At 53.5% G+C, this 17,654-nt stretch overlaps 1 protein-coding gene across 2 annotated transcripts in view; it reads right to left on the bottom strand.

Moving 5' to 3' along the window:
* Positions 1-12,037, bottom strand: part of TBX15 (T-box transcription factor 15) — a 192,588-nt gene extending 180,551 nt beyond the window's left edge. The window contains exon 1 of one of the 2 annotated variants that reach the window (XM_086935839.1): positions 11,652-12,037. In XM_086935839.1, the coding sequence (XP_086791965.1) occupies positions 11,652-11,859 (208 nt within the window). In that variant the 5' untranslated portion in view covers positions 11,860-12,037. Of the gene's footprint in view, positions 1-11,485; positions 11,570-11,651 lie in introns of those variants that run through there. The other variant, XM_086935840.1, reaches the window with a different exon arrangement.
* Between the last annotated feature and the right edge of the window lie 5,617 nt (positions 12,038-17,654).

The following is a 17,654-nucleotide window of genomic DNA, read 5'->3' on the forward strand; positions in this document are numbered from 1 at the left end:
AGCGCCCACACCTCGAACTCAGTTCGGTCAAGGTGGCTAAACAGTACCCACAGCTGAAGGATGAAAGGCCGAGCCCGCCCTGTGCGGATTGAAACGGCGCCCAGCACCGACCCTTTCCACCGCCTCGCCACACACTGGGCGGCTTCTCGGCGCTTCAATCACTGTTGTGGTGCGACTCTAGGCGCAGATGCGCCCCTTGTTATTCTTAAAGCCCGAGCCCTTCTAGAAAGAGCTTGGGGCCTCCGAGCTCAGGCCGGGCTGGGGTGCTGGTGTAAGGCACCCCCTCCCAGCTGTCAGCAGCGGCCCCCGGTGACCTGCCCCCCCTAGAGGAGAGGGTGGCGCTGGGCACGGGGGTACTCGCAGCCACAATATGTCCTTTCCGATGCGGCCCGATGGAGCGCACAGGCGCTGCTGAAATGTGTCCCCTCAAAAAGGCAGGCTGGTGTTGGGCACCAGGGCACGAGTCCTCCCACAGGCCACAATATGCCCCCCTCCCCCCCCCCCCCCCAACCAGGAGGGCAGGCCGCCGCTGGCCACCAGCGTACGGGGTCAGTCATAAATAGGCCTCAATATGTCCCCCCAGTAGGACAGGCTGGTGTTGGGTACCAGGGTGTGAGCCTGCCACAGGCCTCGCTGTGCCCCCAGCAGTGCAGCCGGCGCTGGGCACCCTTCCTGCAACAGGTCAGGAGAGTGTGAACCGCTGCTGAAGAAATCGGAAAAGCCCGAAACGGGTGCAGCGCGCCTTGAAGCCATCGCTCCGCTGTATTGATCTATTATTTATTACCGACATGTCTGGGGCGATGCCACTTCACATGCAGCTTGTTGTTGCAAAGAAGAAGGACGAGGGTCTGTTTTTAGCCTCTGCGGTTGGGGGGGCGATGGGAGGGGGGGGCGGCGGGGGTGCCATGGACGGCCTCTCCGGGCGCTGACCCCATGCCGAAAGCGCCCTCGGTGCACATTCTGGACCCCGCCTCGGGCCCGGGGGCGCTCTCTGCCAGCGCTTCCTGCGACCCTGCGCTCCTGCTCTTAGGAAGGCGCTATAACGGGCCCGCGGTCTGCGGCGCCCCAGAGCCGTGGGGCCCCCACTGGTCCCTTATCATTCTCGTTCTCTCTCTCCCTCTCTGCCTCTCGGTTTCTCAGGAGGGGTCCCGGCTGTGTGATTTGTGTTACTGTTTCCAATGTTTTGCACTCGCGTTCATTGCATTTGCGTGACGTGTTGAAGGTAAACACAACACGTTTGTATGATTTCTTGGGGTGTTTATGTAGCGCCGAAAGCATAGAAGTGGGCGTTGCAGCTCTTAGCATGAAAGAGATAAAGGAGGCAACCCTGGGTCGCAGGGGTTAATTTATAAAAGTTTAGATAGGTGTCTGGAGTCAAAAGTTGAACTTCGAGGTGCACGGCAGGCGCTATAGAAGGGCGGGGGTTGAATACCAAGGCGAGCAGCCCTCACTCCGCCTCATGCCTCCTTCAGCCACCACCGGCACCCCGAACCCCTTTATTTGACCCTTTTGGGTGCTTTCCTCCCGGCTCTCTTCTTTTCTCACCCTTTCCTGTCTGTTCTCCCTCTTTCTTTCTCTCTGTCCAGTGTTTCACTCTCATGTGAAAGTCGGAGGTTGAAAAATAGGCATTGGTCCCCAAAACTGCGTGCCAGTCAGCCCCCTCCCCCCCCCCCCGCCCCTGAAAGCACCAGCTCAAATTAAGGCACGCTCAGAGGACTGGTACATAATATCTTGTACTGATTGAAACGTTGTAACACAATTAGATAGATGATTAATGATCACTTATTTTCACAAAATGACGAAATGTCAAGAGGCGGCCATACGTGGCACAGGCTTCCCATGTGCGCACTACATGCCTATTTACAAGCCACTTGCGCCGCTCCTACGTCACTTTTAACACGGAAAAAGTGGCTCAACGGCGGCGCAAGAGGCCTGTAAATAAGGCTGTACCTGTGCACATTATGTTCACTGCAGCATCCGGGGTATGACCCTGGTTCCATCCATCTATCTATGTGTGTTTGTGTTTATGTGTGTGTGTATATATATATATATATTACATTTTTTATCTTTTTTCTTTTTTTTCCTACCAAATTCGAGAATTTAAGTAACCCAGGGACACTTCATGGCCCTGGCTTACATTCATTTTTGAGGAATAAAGGACTTGAAATTCACCTGTGAGTGCGGCCCGACTTGTTTCAAGTTTGGTGGGAGTCATACGGCGGGCTCTGCCGTTTTATGGGTCGCACCACCCGAGAAGCGCGGTACACCCAGCAAAACTGAGCTGTGTTTGAGTGATATATATATATATATATAAGAAGGGGTGAAAGAACAACAAAGCCTCATTAACAAGCAAATTGTCTTTTAAAGACCTGTGAAGTGCTCGGGTGCGGCATGAAACCTTTTTGGTGCACGAGCGCTCTATGAATTCCCCCAACTTCAACTTAAACTTCAACCAGTAAAATCACATTTTATCTTGAATTGGTCATCTTGTTGTTTATGTGCCCCGTTCCATAAGAAAGTAGCTGACCTAAAGAAGAGTTTTTTTTCGCCTACCCTAGGTGGAGGGTTTGACTATACCGCAGGGTTGACGAACTGGAATACATTAATAGACAAAAAACAAGCGGAAGTGAGGCCCTGATTGAAGTTGTCACCATGAAGGTGATGTTCCCAGTTTCTTCACACACATAAAAAAAGATTCCAAGTGATGGTATTGTAGCACTGTTATCATTGAGCCTGAAGAAGGTGGTTGGACCTACGATTACCACCGAAACGCGTTGCTTCTTGGTCATTTTTTATAAAGAAACAGTATTTACTTGTTTGTTATTGTGGAATCTGAATCTTTTGCGTTACAGGATATCTTCCTCACAATACTTGAAATTGGATGGAATGTTAAAATTCAGAACTCACCTGCACTTCGATTTCTCATGAACCGTCTTTCCGTGTGGAAATTGCAATAATCTATTGAACAATAACGTTGAATATTGTATTGGGGAATGTTTTTTTATTCTTATAGTGCATGGCTCTATTTTATCCATTTTTATATTGTTTCTATGAAATTTTGACAATCTAATGAAGAAACATGTATATTTTGATTGATTGGCTGGTGTGCGGCCTCGGTGGTGAAACCGAGGTTGAGTGAGAAGTCAGTATTTTCTGTGCATTAAAAGTATTTCCCAAAGGGATTCATTTTTTAAGACTTCAGTTTTTTAAGACTTAGCCCGGGCTGTCACCCGCGATGGGGGGGGGGGGGGCTGAAGCCCTCTGAGCCCATTCCTCGTTATGCAACACACACATATATATATATGCATATGAATATAGACAGGCAGACACGTTTCGACAACAGTGTCTTTTTCAGTGCCCTTCAGTGGACGCTCGGAAGTCCGGTGTTTCGATGGCTTCCTTCACTCCTATTGGTTGATCAGAGTTCCCTCCTTTGTTCAGACTTCACTCAGGCAGTTTGTCGATCTTCTGTCGATGTTGTGACCTCATGGCGCACATGTCCCGTAATGCATTTCACTTCTTTCCATTAACGCTGCCTCAGTGGAAGCTTTTGGTGGAGTTGGAGCCGCTCTACTCAGTAAATCAATCTTCGCTTCCCCCTCGCTCTGCCGCAAAGTCCCACATCAAGAGGTAAACACAGACAGAAAGGCACATTTCGTAAGTGCGCGCGCCATATAAGCGACGTTGACTCAGTGTCACCTGGTGTCTCCTCCTCGAGGGAAGCAGCGGTTCCAGCGGTGAGGATAATTCCCCCGCAAAGCCACATTGAACCCCTGGACACGACGAGCGGGGCCTCCTTGCGTGCACGTCATATATATATCTTTAGAGAGAGAGAGGCAGAGAATACATGACCGGAAACCATGTCATATGGTCCCATAGGTGCTGTAGTGCCATCAAGCAGTCCTGGTGACGTTATAAGGCACGAGGCTGAAGGTCAAGTGGTTTGTAAATGTGCCCAGATCCTGCTTTGCCATCAGAGGAGCATATTACATATGGCTCTCATAATGTAGTTTCATATTATACATATATCTTTGAGCAATCAGCTTGGGAAGGCTGTTGTCTCCAAAGCGCAGCTGACAGTGGCCACTGCCTGGCGTCAGCATGTTTAATAATGCGGGCAGCGGCGAGGGTCAGGGATTGAAGCAATTCTCTGGTAAAGCTTTTACCACATAATTATTAGGCGCGGGAGACTATTAGATTACACAAAGGTTATTTCACAAATGTTGAATTACACGTGTTACAAAAGATTCCGTAAATGCCCCCAGGGTGCCTCGTGGAATCCCCCGTCGAGCACAGGAGAGCGGTCGCAGAGTGCACGAGCGGCGCGGGGCGGAGCGGCGTGGAGGGTGGAGGTGTTTGCGCTTCTTTGGAGCTTGAAACGCATCTTTGCAACAAACATTGACACAGGCAGCATTTTGTGCAACAATTTAATTCTAAAGACGGATTTGCATTTCGCATAATTACATGTAATTTCACATCACGGTACCAACATTTCCCATAATTATGTGGAATCAAATTAAGTACATTTGACGCACTCCCAACAATTATGGATTTTCTGCATTAATGGGCAAAATGTGCTGAATTTATCAAAAATGTTATTTCTATCTCAAATGGTTAAAAATAACCCAGACATAGAATGTGGAACATCTTTTGAGTATCTGCTGCACAATTTACTAAGCCGCGGCACAGGTCCGAGTGGTCGTTACATGGTTGAAGCTCTGCGGAATGGTTTGACGTCCGACATTATAAAATCTGTATTTCACAGGAAACTGTGACATTTTTTTCATATTCCATGTTTCCCTATAAAATATGAGTTTTATCCTACTGTATTATGTACAATAAAAGCATTTAAAGATGTGCATGCCTTAACAGACAAACAGACAGACCCGCACACACAGACACACTCAGACATCAGCAAGCCGATCTGTTCACCTGAAGTAAAGGCGCCTTACGGGGGTCCTGGGCGACCCCCACAGACCCTCACACCCACGGCGCTCCGCGGGCCGCAGACCCTGGCTGGAAAGAGCTGTCTACAGCCCACGGCTCACAGTCAGGAATACACGTTAGAGACGTGTGGGGCGGGACATCTCAGCCATCAGACATTGACATTCTGTAGCTGAGGAAAAGTAATCGGTCTGTCTTTCTGTCTCTCTGTTATCTGTCTGTCTGTCTTCTATCTACCTCTCCGACTAAGGCCGTGATCTTGAATCCGAGTGTTCCCTGGATAAAGTGTAGATGTTGGTGGTCACTGCGCCAGAGTCCACAGGTGATTTTTTTTCTCTATTCAATTCTGCTAAAATGTAACGAAGGCTGATGTGTTGAATGCACCCGGTACTGACTGTGCACAGTACATATCAATCAACTCGGAATCCCCCCCCCCCCCCCCCCCCCCCACACACACACCTGCAGAAATAGGGGCTCGTTCAAGGGTGGGAAACACTGACCCTCTCATGACCGAGGAATCAGTGTATGTATCTGTTTTTATTGCTGGGGCACTTTAAACAGATCTCACCAACTCAGGCCGCGCAACACCACACAGGCTCAAGGGCACGTTTGGATTTTCCGAAACGTGTCCCGGCGATGCTTTTTATTACTGTTGATCCTGCGCCGCATTTAAGGTTTTACCTTCTTTCGTCAAACGGTCGCGCACGGTAGGCGCCTTCTAACGGAGTGTGCGAACGGCTGCATCTGTGAGCAAAATCAAGAACGGTGGCAGCGTCATTTTATTTAAAATGTACGCCCAGAGCTGTCGTCCGAAACATGCGGCAGTGCGCAAGTTCCGAACGGAAACGCTCTCGGCCAAAAAGTTGTGCGTCTCCGAACCACGCCTGGACCCCTCCTAAGGCCCCCTCCTGCTGGACACAGGGCCCTGCCCCAGCCCTGCGTGACCCTCGGTGTAACCTGCACGCGGCCCGTCTGCTCGAGAAAAGGCTTAAAGTCACGACCCCCTCGGGCGCGGCCGGGCGCGCCCTTGTGCGTAAATACGCATTTGGATAAAAAGGGTCCCGGCGCGTCTGTGCGTCTTGTGGCCGGCGTCAGAGCGCGCGGAGACGTGGATTCACCCTCCGGATGCCCGCATTTCTTCAGCCTGCCTCCATACCTGGGGCCAGATGCCCAGTGGTGCCCACGCACGGCATGGTATATAAGTTCTAATAATGTCATATTCTAATAACTGCTTTTACCACATTGTTGCTCCCATTCGGTGTATTGTACTTCATTTACCAGCTCGGAAGACTGGAAGGCTGGATTGGCCCTGCCACATTCAAGCTCTTGACCTACAGGTCACAAACAGACATTAACTCTCTAATCCGTCTCGGGCTGAGTGTGATGATAGTTCACCCCACCTCGCGCCAGTGTCTTGTGCATCACTTTTCACCAAGCTTTGGTCTCCAGGGAGGCTGGCACAAGGCAGCGGGTGAAACTGTGCGAAAAGGAGGAGGAAAGGTGCGTAAAACGAGTCAGACGGGAGCCGGGCGGCTCCACAGTCCGCGTAAAATCTAATATCTCATCAGTACATGTGGTAGTGGCTCGGCGCAGGCCCGGCAGTACACGCCAAAAATAAACAAACAAATCAATTAATGATAAATATGTAAAGAATATACAGCTAAAATATTAAACTGAAAAACACGCGCACAGCGCCGCTGTCCCTCTCGCTATTCCGCAAACGCTACAGTTTTAAATTTCCCGTTTTTAGCTAAAAACAGTTGTGAGTGGATGGAGGCGGCCGTGAGTGCTGCGCACGACGGCAAACACCCTCTCATTACTAAAGTCCCCGTAGATACACCCGGGATTAGGAGGAATAATTCACCAACTAAAGATCAGAATCCGGCAGGCTTTGGTGACACCCGCGCAGCGCCCACCTCTTCATCTCATAGCGCTAATATTATCGATTTTTGTACGCCGTTAAAAAATAAATCAGACGCTTCCGGCCTTTTCGGAAATTAAAACTATAAAGTCCTACAGTCTTTTTTTATCTGTGTGTTTTTTTAGATGGAGAAAAAAAAATCCGTTTGTTTTTCTGTTAAAACTCATAAGGCCTCCTCGGATGTCAGGCAACGGTTAAGATATGTTTTCGGAGAAAATAAATGCCTCATTTCTTAACCTTTCTTGTTAAAAAAGGACTGTGCATTTCCCACAAAAAAAAACGTGGATTTGTTATCTAACTTAAAAGTTACAGATTCTGCTATTGTATTATTTTGTGGTACATTAATCCGTGTGCTTTTGTGCAGCGCTGTGAGTTATTCCCACGGAATGTGGGCGCTGTAATAAAATATATTTCTTTTTAAACTATTCCGTGGCCTCAGTAACTGAAGTCCTGCAGCCCCCTCGGTGCCGCTCCATCACACAGGGGCGTCTCCCCTCCACCCTCACCCTCTTACACTCGCCCTTGACCCCCGTGACGCACGTCTCAGGACGGGGCTCCGGATTTTAACCATTGGTTCATTGATGCGTCTACTCCTCCTTTCACCTGGCACTGCGGCCTTACCCGATACTTCTGCTTCAGAATGACCCTCGACACCCCCACCACGGAGCCGCAGAGCCCCCCTTTCCACGGGCCCCCACTCTCCATTGTGAGAGCTGGAGAGTTGTCTGCGGCCGCCACGTCGTGGTCCGCGGGGTACTTTATTCAGTATCTCCTTTATATATTTTCTGGAGATTCAACTCTTCGCGCTGCTCACTTTCTTCCTCGGCCCTAAGGCAGACATACCCCCCCTCGATTTAGGGTTTGCTGTTAGGCCCCGCTCCCCAGCACTCCCCACGGCGCTTTTAGGCCTCGTGGGCGCTAGAGAAACCAATGGAAATAAAAGAAATAAAAGAGGACGTTAAGGACCCGCAGAAATCTCTGTGGTGAGGGCGTGTTGGCGCCTTGACACTGTCTCTCATTTTTCATATAGCCGAAGGTCGATGAAATGCGTACCATTGAGTGCTTGGGCATCAGTAACTTTAATATATATGTGTGTGTGTGTGTGTGTATATATATATATACACACACATAATGCCAAAACAATCCTACCATATCAAAGAAAGAGACGGCACCCAGGGATGGAGGAAATCCATCGGTTTATTTAAAATACGTCACTCTTGACTGAGGACGCGTATCGGCTGTTTTAACAGCCTTCATCGTATATATATATATATATATATATATATATATATATATATATACATACATACATACATACATACATACATACATACATATATATATATATATATATATATATATATATATATATATATATATATATATATATATATATATATATATATATATATATATATATATATATATGTATAATGCAGTGCGTTCCATTCTGCGTTTGGCGCGTGCATGCCCCACAATCAAACATTCCATGTAAGTTTAATTATTTTTAAATACAGTTTTTGTAAAGCGTCTGCGCCCCATGGGGCTGCTCCCAATTGCGAGGCGCTACAATCATTCAGGACTGATTAATCCGGCTCACTCCTCCGCTGCTTCATATGAATCTTAGTCACTCAAAGGCAGGGAATCTGCCTGTTTGATAAGTAGTTTGTTTGGAAAAGCGCTGGGAGACATTTACACTGGCAACAAACCCTTGTAAATGACTGGTGTGATTCAATTAAATATGTTTTTTATTCACTCGATGAATGTATTAGAGACTTGTTTATCAAGTTCAGATTTTGCCAGAAATATAAAATCAAATATTCTGGGCTTTCAGTCAGACACCTCAGTCGGTTGCGGCCCGGCTGCAAAGATCTGTGTAACCTGCTGCCTGCAGGAAGGCCTACCCCGGCATTTCATCCTTCCAGAGCCGGTCGGGTGGTCTCTGCCGAGGCGCAGTCGCACAGCCAGGGGCTCCTCAGTGCCGACCTTGTACCTTGGCTCCTCGGAGCACCTTGTGCTGGACCCATGCCCCCCCCCCCCACCCCGCCTCACCCAGGAGGGTTCAAGGTGTGAGGGGCCCTCGAGTCCTGTGGAGACCCGCGCAGCTCTGGGGATTGAGCGACAGTCGAGAAATGGCATTTATTTGTGTAGGTGTTTTGAAAAGCGCTGAGTGCCTCCTGGCAACTTCGCAGCGCTGAGATGCGCAAAGTAGAAAAACAGAATAATGCGCAGAAAGCGGCTCTGAGTCCGGGTGGGGGATGGGGGGAGGAGGGGGGGAGGTGTACATCACTAAAAGTCTCTTCCCGGGAGACGATCTGATGCGCCCTTGTGCTTTAAACCGTGCTCTGCCCCCGGGGCAGCCGCCTCAGCCTCAGAGAAGAACATCATATTTTTCTGAATTCCAGAAAGTGCTCGAGTCCCCTTAAGAGGTGAGACGTTTAGGGCACTTTATACCCCCGGCACTGCGGGGTCGGAGAGTATTGGGGGCAATAATCCCCAGAATGACGATTCTTTGGCAAAAAAATGTCAATGTCGGCAGGTGGGGGGGGGGTGGGCTTCACGCACCTCTCACCGGGGCCCCCGCACAGCCCCCACCCCAGGCCGAGGCCAGCTCGATGACGCATTTCATCCCAGATTTACGAAGATGACGACGACGTGCGAGGGGGTCATTGAAGGGGCATTTCATGACGTCAGAAAGTGCCAAAGCTGCCCCGGGACGGAGACTTCCGAAGCGCTAGAAGGAGTCCGGCTGCTTTACACGGACCCCCCCCCCCCCAATGAACCAGGGAGGCGCCATTGAGAGGGAAACCCATGAAGTGCCCCCCCTGGCCTCTCCGGGGCCACAGAGAGTGAACTTCGGCGACCTCTCCGGGGCCGGGGGGGGGGGTCCCTGGCCTACTTACAACACACCTGGAAAGTGGAAGTAAACCTGGGAGCCGAGGTGAGTCTCGGCGTCGGCTCAGCATCCCGTGATTCTGGGCAGATCACTTCACCTCCACGTGCTTTCAAAAAGAACTAAGTGCCTTTGTGTAACCATGCAACGCGCTCAAGCACCCTCGGATCAGGCCACACTATATAGAATATATAGATCTCTTTATGGGACGTCGAGGCAGTGTTGGCGCTAAGGGTTGGCGCTATGGAGCCCCATAAATAAATATTTGTACCATAGCCGGTTTAAGACATGAGCAAAGTGGGGGCTGCCCAGGGCCCCGGCCCTCCAGGGGCCCCTGACAGAGGCGGCTCGCACTGGGGACCATGAACCATTCTGAAACCGATTGTTTTAAATACCGCTGCTCTTCTTGAATTCATTTTTAATGTGGGTGACATTTAATTACAGACATTGAGCGGAGAAATGCGGTGTTTATGTTTCATGCAACAGCAATACAAAGATTATTTTAGATCAAAACAGGGCCTGACATGTGAGAAATGAGCCGGAGGGGTCACGGAGATTATTCGCTGTAATATGATGGAGCTGATGATGGGTTATATATTGACAACACGCCCCGCTGCCCCAGAATATTAGGTGTAAACACATTTCGGATTCGGACGGGAGTGACCGGCCAGAGAGGGCGCGAAAGGGGTGAAACCGGGTCATACATTCGAGGCTGCTCCCAACGGAGGTCCCCGGGGCCCCCCAAACCTAGGGTGAACAGAATTTTAAAGTAAAAAACTGGGGCATTTCACAAAATAGAAGAAGGACTGTAATTTTCCTTCATGCGATGAGAGTGCTCCTCCGCAGAGCATTACAGAACAGGCAGTAAGAACATACATACAATGCAATGTTTAAGCCCAGTAGCTTGCCTGTTAATTAAATTGCTTTCTTGAAACAACTGCTACCTATCCCTGCTTTGTAAAACATAAAAAACACCTCCCACCGTTTTCAGTCGACCCTCTCCAAAAACCGGGACAGGAGCTACATTGGTTGAAATGTGCTGGGACAGCTGGTTAAAAACAGGGACCGTCCTGGCACAACGGGGACGCCTGGTCACCCTACCCAAACCCTTAAAATGCCTCTGACTTATACACGTCGCCCCTGGCAGCAGATTCCGGGGAGCCCTGCCCCCCCCCTGGCCTGAACATGGCGCAGCGCCGTCACCAGACGTCACAGGTTGCCCCCGTCGGTCTTATTTTTACAGTTTTATTTCGCACGAGCTCGGCCCCAGAGCCCTCCACAAGGTCAGATTCATCCAGGCCCCGGGAGATGAAGGGATTTGCTCAGAATCACAGGGTGCTGCGCCGAAGCCGAGACTCCAACCTGGCTCCGCGGGTCCAAGGTCGGCAGCTGCGGCCTGAACGCCACATCCTCCCCCTGCAAGGACCCAGATGAGCTAGAATGCGGGTCTGCGGTCCCTGGGCGCAAACCTGGCAGGGTCAGAGGTTACAAAGTGTGGGGGCGTCCTGTTCAGGGATCCCGCTGTGCGCGCCGGGTGAAAGGCGGACATGTCAGTGCGCGCTAGGGGTGCCTGCAAAGAGCCAATATAGTCCCTGGCACGGGGTGAGCCAGTCCATAGACAGCCCCCCCCACCCAGGTTAGGAACATGTTTAAATCTCTCCTGCCCCAGCCCCCCCCCCTGCCCTGCCCCGCGCTGCCCCCTGCGGCTGCCTCCAGGGCGCATTCACCGGGGTGGAGGTCCAGGCAGTGTCCGGGGTCCTCCTCGTCGGCCCCCTCCAGGCCCCCGGGGGGGCTCAGGCTCTCCATGGATAGGTCCAAGCCCCCGCCCTGCCCCAGCCCCCCTCCCCCCTACCCCTGCCCTGCCCCGCGCTGCCGCCTCCAGGGCGCACTCACCGGGGTGCAGGTCCAGGCAGTGTCCGGGGTCCTCCTCGTCGGCCCCCTCCAGGCCCCCGGGGGGGCTCAGGCCCTCTATGGATAGGTCCAGCCCCCTGTCCTGCCAGGCCCGCAGCTTCCTCTTCTTCCCGGAACCGATCAGGGCCTCCACCGAGAAGGCGTGCGCCCGGGTGCTGAGGGCCACGGCGCATCTCCGCCGCTCGCTCATGGTCTGCTCCTCGGCAGCGGGCAGAGCGGAGCCCCCCAAATCCAGGACGGACGAGTGGTGGTAAGGGCCCCGGAGAACAGGGCCCCCCCAAACACAGAGCTCTCTGCCCTTGAGTCTCCTGGGCGAAGTGGCCCTCGGTGGCCCCCCAAAGAACGCAGCTCAGCCCTTCAGCCTGCTCGGGGAGGGTCTGAAGCGCACCCCGAGGCACCCCCAAAACACATCTCGCTCTCTTTCAGCCAACAGGGTCTCCGCCAGGCCCCCCAGATCCCAGCTCCGTCTCTTTCAGCCGAGGGGTGTTCCGGCCTCGGGGCTCTGCCAGCGCCAGAGGACACCGTCCCGGGGCGCGCAGGGCGCAGGTGCCAAACGGTCCAGTCCAGGCACCCCCAAAACAAGGCGCCTCATCCAACGGCCTTCAGAGGTCCTGGGCAGAAGGTGCCGCTCCTCGCACGCCTTCAGGGCGCTTCAGTGCGCTACAGGGGTCAAATGCGACTGTCCCGAGTCACTCCAAGACCAGCTCTGGCCTTGGGGGCAGGTCCGGGGCCACAGTCTCCTATAGAGGGCCCAGAAGTGGAGCTCGCCCCCACAGTGCAGCACTCCTCGGGCTCCGGAGCAGACGGGACCCCCACCCCTCACAGGGCGGCTGAGGGAGCCCCCAGGCCCGCGCGCAGCCCCTCGCAGTCCGCGCCTCGCCGCGTCCACCCCTGATTGATGCAGCCTGCTGGTGGGGCCTCTCCTCTCGCTCTGGACGAGCCGCGCAGGCTGCTGTGCCTGTCAAAAAAAGAATCCCTCCCAGGGCCAATGAGGAGCGAGGAGTGAGGGAGCCAACGCCAAGGGCCACTGGCAGGGGAGCCTGGCAGCCTCGAGCGAGAGGAGCTGGAGGGGGTTAACCCTCTCCCCGCCAGGCCCGCTCCAGAGCAGCCCCCCTGCGGCCCAGGAAAGGGGGGCTGGGAGGTGGGGGGGCGAGAGGGGCTCTCGGAGTGAGCCCAGCTAAGCACCAGGGTGCAGCATTCATGTGCATCTGTGTATCAGAGCAAGTGCCCATTCCTCTGAGAGGCCACAAAAGAGGCCCTTTCTCTCTGTTTTGTTGCCTCATTTCCTCCTACAGAAATGAAGAGGTTTGCAAGAGTTATAGGGCTGTGCAGGGCAATGTGCAGCATAGAGGTGTGCTTCAGGGCAGTGTGCTGCAGGAAGGTGTGCTGCGGAGAGGTGTGTTATAGGGCGGTGTGCTGCATAGAGGTGTGCTTCAGGGCAGTGTGCTTCAGGGCAGTGTGCTGCATGGAGGTGTGTTACAGAGGGGTGTGCTGCAGGACAGTGTTCTGCAGGGAAGGGTGCTGCAGGGAGGTGTGCGGTAGGACAGTGTGCTGCAGGGAGGTGTGCTGCAGGGCGGTGTGCTGCATAGAGGTGTGCTGCAGGGCAGTGTGCTGCAGGGCAGTGTGCTGCAGGGAGGTGTGTTACAGAGGGGTGTGCTGCAGAGAGGTGTGCTGCAGGACAGTGTACTGCAAGGAGGTGTGCTGCAGGGCAGTGTCCTGAAGGGCAAGGTGCTGCAGGGCAGTGTGCTGCAGGGAGGTGTGCTGCAGGGCAGTGTGCTGCAGGGTGGTGTGCTGTAGGACAGTGTGCTGCAGGGAGGTGTGCTGCGGAGAGGTGTGCTGCAGGGCAATGTGCTGCATAGAGGTGTGCTTCAGGGCAGTGTGCTGCAGGGAGGTGTGCTGCAGGGCAGTGTGCTGAAGGGCACGGTGCTGCAGGGCAGTGTGCTGCACAGAGGTGTGCTTCAGGGCAGTGTGCTGCAGGGAGGTGTGCTGCAGGGCAGTGTGCTGAAGGGCACGGTGCTGCAGGGCACTGTGCTGCAGGGAGGTGTGCTGAAAAGAGGTGTGCTTCAGGGCAGTGTGCTGCAGGGAGGTGTGCTGCAGGGCAGTGTCCTGAAGGGCAAGGTGCTGCAGGGCAGTGTGCTGCACAGAGGTGTGCTTCAGGGCAGTGTGCTGCAGGGAGGTGTGCTGCAGGGCAGTGTGCTGCAGGGTGGTGTGCTGTAGGACAGTGTGCTGCAGGGAGGTGTGCTGCGGAGAGGTGTGCTGCAGGGCAATGTGCTGCATAGAGGTGTGCTTCAGGGCAGTGTGCTGCAGGGAGGTGTGCTGCAGGGCAGTGTGCTGAAGGGCACGGTGCTGCAGGGCAGTGTGCTGCACAGAGGTGTGCTTCAGGGCAGTGTGCTGCAGGGAGGTGTGCTGCAGGGCAGTGTGCTGAAGGGCATGGTGCTGCAGGGCAGTGTGCTGCAGGGAGGTGTGCTGAAAAGAGGTGTGCTTCAGGGCAGTGTGCTGCAGGGAGGTGTGCTGCAGGGCAGTGTGCTGAAGGGCACGGTGCTGCAGGGCAGTGTGCTGCACAGAGGTGTGCTTCAGGGCAGTGTGCTGCAGGGAGGTGTGCTGCAGGGCAGTGTGCTGAAGGGCATGGTGCTGCAGGGCAGTGTGCTGCAGGGAGGTGTGCTGAAAAGAGGTGTGCTGCAGGGCAGTGTGCTGCAGGGAAGTGTGAGAGCAGTGCGCATGTTGTGGGCTGCAGTGCTGTGTAAGTAGGGCTGCAAAGTGCCGCAGAGCAGTTGACTCAGGCCAGCAGTGCGCAGTGCAGTGTGTTGTGGGTTGCTGTGTGCTGCAGTGCAGTGTGTGTAGGGCTGCAGAGCAGTTGACTCAGGGCAGCAGTGCGTAGTGCAGTGTGTTGTGGGTTGCTGTGTGCTGCAGTGCAGTGTGTGTAGGGCAGCAGTGCGCAGTGCAGTGTGTTGTGTGTTGCTGTGCGCTGCAGCGCAGTGTGTGCAGGGCTGCCGAGCAGTTGACTCAGGGCAGTAGTATGCAGTGCAGTGTGTTGTGGGCTGCAGTGTGCTGCAGTGCAGTGTGTGTAGGGCAGCAGTGCGCAGTGCAGTGTGTTGTGGGTTGCTGTGCGCTGCAGCGCAGTGTGTGCATGGCTGCAGAGCAGTTGACTCAGGGCAGTAGTATGCAGTTCAGTGTGTTGTGGGCTGTAGTGTGCTGCAGTGCAGTGTGTGTAGGGTTGCATATACACAGAAAGGGCCCGGAGATGATGAAGTTCGTTAGGGCAGAGGGACTGTGACTAACCCTGGGGGTAGTTCATGTAGTAGCGCTACGCGTAGCTATGCGACGTGCACTTCGCACTACGCAAGCTACGCGGAGCTAAGCGAACTGCGTAGTGCGGTAGGGAAAATGCTGTTCGCACTGATTGCACAGTGCCGGATGCTTGTCTGCACTGAGCAATCATTGCAAACCGCATCTTGCACAGTGCAAGCAGTCGTTTTCTGCAGCTCGAGTAGATTTGTACTCGAGTGGCAGCTTTCTCAACGCGGACTGGTAGTTTCTCATCGCGAGCGGTTGCGAGCATACACAACCACTCGTAATGAGAAACCTGAACTCCCCGCGTTGAGAATCTTGCCGGGATGTTATTTTGTTGGCCGGCAGTCACCAACTTGACGTTGAGGACTGTGAGCAAGCAAAAAATGCCTGCTATGCGTTTTTGCACTGTGCTACGTACAATTCACGTAGTGTGTAGTTGCGCAAACTATGCACGCTCCACGAGCGTAGCGTAGTACTACGCCCAGGGTTAACTGTGACCAGTTGTTGAAAGAGCGGATAGCCTTGAAGTGACTATTTCTACACTACTACTACTACGGTTGTATGGCTAACCCATGCATGCCTCTACAACGCAGCCCCTACAACGAAGCGTCTGAACAACTCATTCCTTCACCATGCGTGTCACAGAGGGGTTCCGTGACCCAGAGGCTGGAAATTCTCCGGGGACCCAGAGTTCCCTCCATCACCACACGAGCCTCCCTCCTCCCCCATCACCTTGTGACCCTCCTCATCACCCTCCCCATCACATTGTGACCCACCCCATCACTTCGTGACCCACCCTTTCAACTCGTGACCCACCCCATCAACTTGTGACCCTCCCCATCACCGCATGAGCCTCCCCCTCCTTCCATCACCACGTGACCCCCACCCATCACCTCATGACACTCCCCATCATCTCCTGACCCTCCCCATCACCTTGTGACCCTCCCCATCACCTCGTGACCCTCCCCATCACCTCATGACCCTCCCCATCACCTTGTGGCCCTCCCTATCTCCATGTGACCCCCTTCCATCACTTTGTGACCCTCCCCATCACCTCGTGACTCTCCCCATCACCTTGTGACCCTCCCCATCACCTCATGACCCTCCCCATCACCTTGTGACCCTCCACATCACCCCATTACCCTCCCCATCACCTCGTGATACCCCCGCCATCACCTTGTGACCCTCCCCATCACCCCGTGACCCTCCCATCACCTCGTGATACCACCGCCATCACCTTGTGACCCTCCCCATCACCTTGTGACCCTCCCCATCACCCGTGACCCTCCCCATCACCTCGTGATACCCCCGCCATCACCTTGTGACCCTCCCCATCACCCCGTGACCCTCCCATCACCTCGTGATACCACCGCCATCACCTTGTGACCCTCGCCATCACCTTGTGACCCTCCCCATCACCCGTGACCCTCCCCTTCACCTCGTGATACCCCCGCCATCACCTTGTGACCCTCCCCATCACCCCGTGACCCTCCCCATCACCTCGTGACCCTCCCCCATCACCTTGTGACACCCCCGCCATCACCCTGTGACCCTCCCCATCACCTTGCGACCCTCCCCATCACCTCGTGACCCACCTGCTGCGTATTTACAGATGTCTATTAAAGTATGTCTAGCTTCTATAGATCAAAATATGCAAAAAATCAATGCACGCGCAATGCATCATAGGCCTGCAAAGGTAACGGGTCACGTTCAATACTTGTTGGCAGTACTCGGGTACTCAGGAGGTACTAATCTGGTGAAACCTTAGTTGAAACAGGATCACAATCTCTGTAGCAGGGGTTTTCAAACTTAGGGAGGGACGGGGGTCGCCAGGCTCTGGCCTTAAGAAGCATTATCTGATAACGGTGCTTTGCTTTAAGCGAGTGGCCATAAGCCGCTCCGTGAGGGGCCGCCACTAACATCTTGTGTCATTTATATCCCGGCTCGGAGAGGTGTCAAAAGGGAAGGGACTCCAAACACTCTTCAAACCGCCACCTCCATTTCTAATAATCACACGGTGGACACTTTTACGCGTTAGTACGGCCCGCCTGGCCAGAACAGTATGTTTGACAATCATGCATTTGAGTGCACTTTTAAAACGATGAGAACGCCGCTCCAATGGTTAAATAAGTCTAGATATATTCAAACATTGCCAATTTAATAGAATAATTGTGAAAATTTCTGAGGGGGACGATGATTTTTTTTTCATGGGGGGGCTCTGCATTAAAAAGTTTGAAGAGAACAGCTCTGTGGCCTTCCCCTCCAAGGGCCTTAAAATCAATCCGGTTATGAGACGACGAAACCAGGAAAGCCCGGAGCAGACACAACCTCAGGCCGGTCCCTGCGGCACGAGCTGTCTGCCCTGCCGGGGAGAACTCTAGAACATGCTGGAAAGTGATAGCAAAGCAATGCTGCCAGGTGGGGTGCAAACCTCACCGCTGCCATGCTTCAGGAGAGCGGGTGGGGGGTCCCGGGAATTATGCAAGGGTACAGTGGACCCTCAAGCAGGGTGACCAGATGACCCGGACTTCCCCGGACAGTCTCGGTTTTTCATGTTCAGTCCTGGGTCCAGACAGTTTTAATTAAAACTAATAAATGTCCCCGTTTGGGGGAGCGGGCCTGTGAACGTGCACATCAGATTTAAAATAGACGGTGGCCCCCTTTCCTCGTGCTCCCTCCAGTCACATTAGCACG

Source organism: Lissotriton vulgaris, chromosome 8 (assembly GCF_964263255.1).
Source record: "Lissotriton vulgaris chromosome 8, aLisVul1.2, whole genome shotgun sequence".
Taxonomy (NCBI): Eukaryota; Metazoa; Chordata; class Amphibia; order Caudata; family Salamandridae; genus Lissotriton; species Lissotriton vulgaris.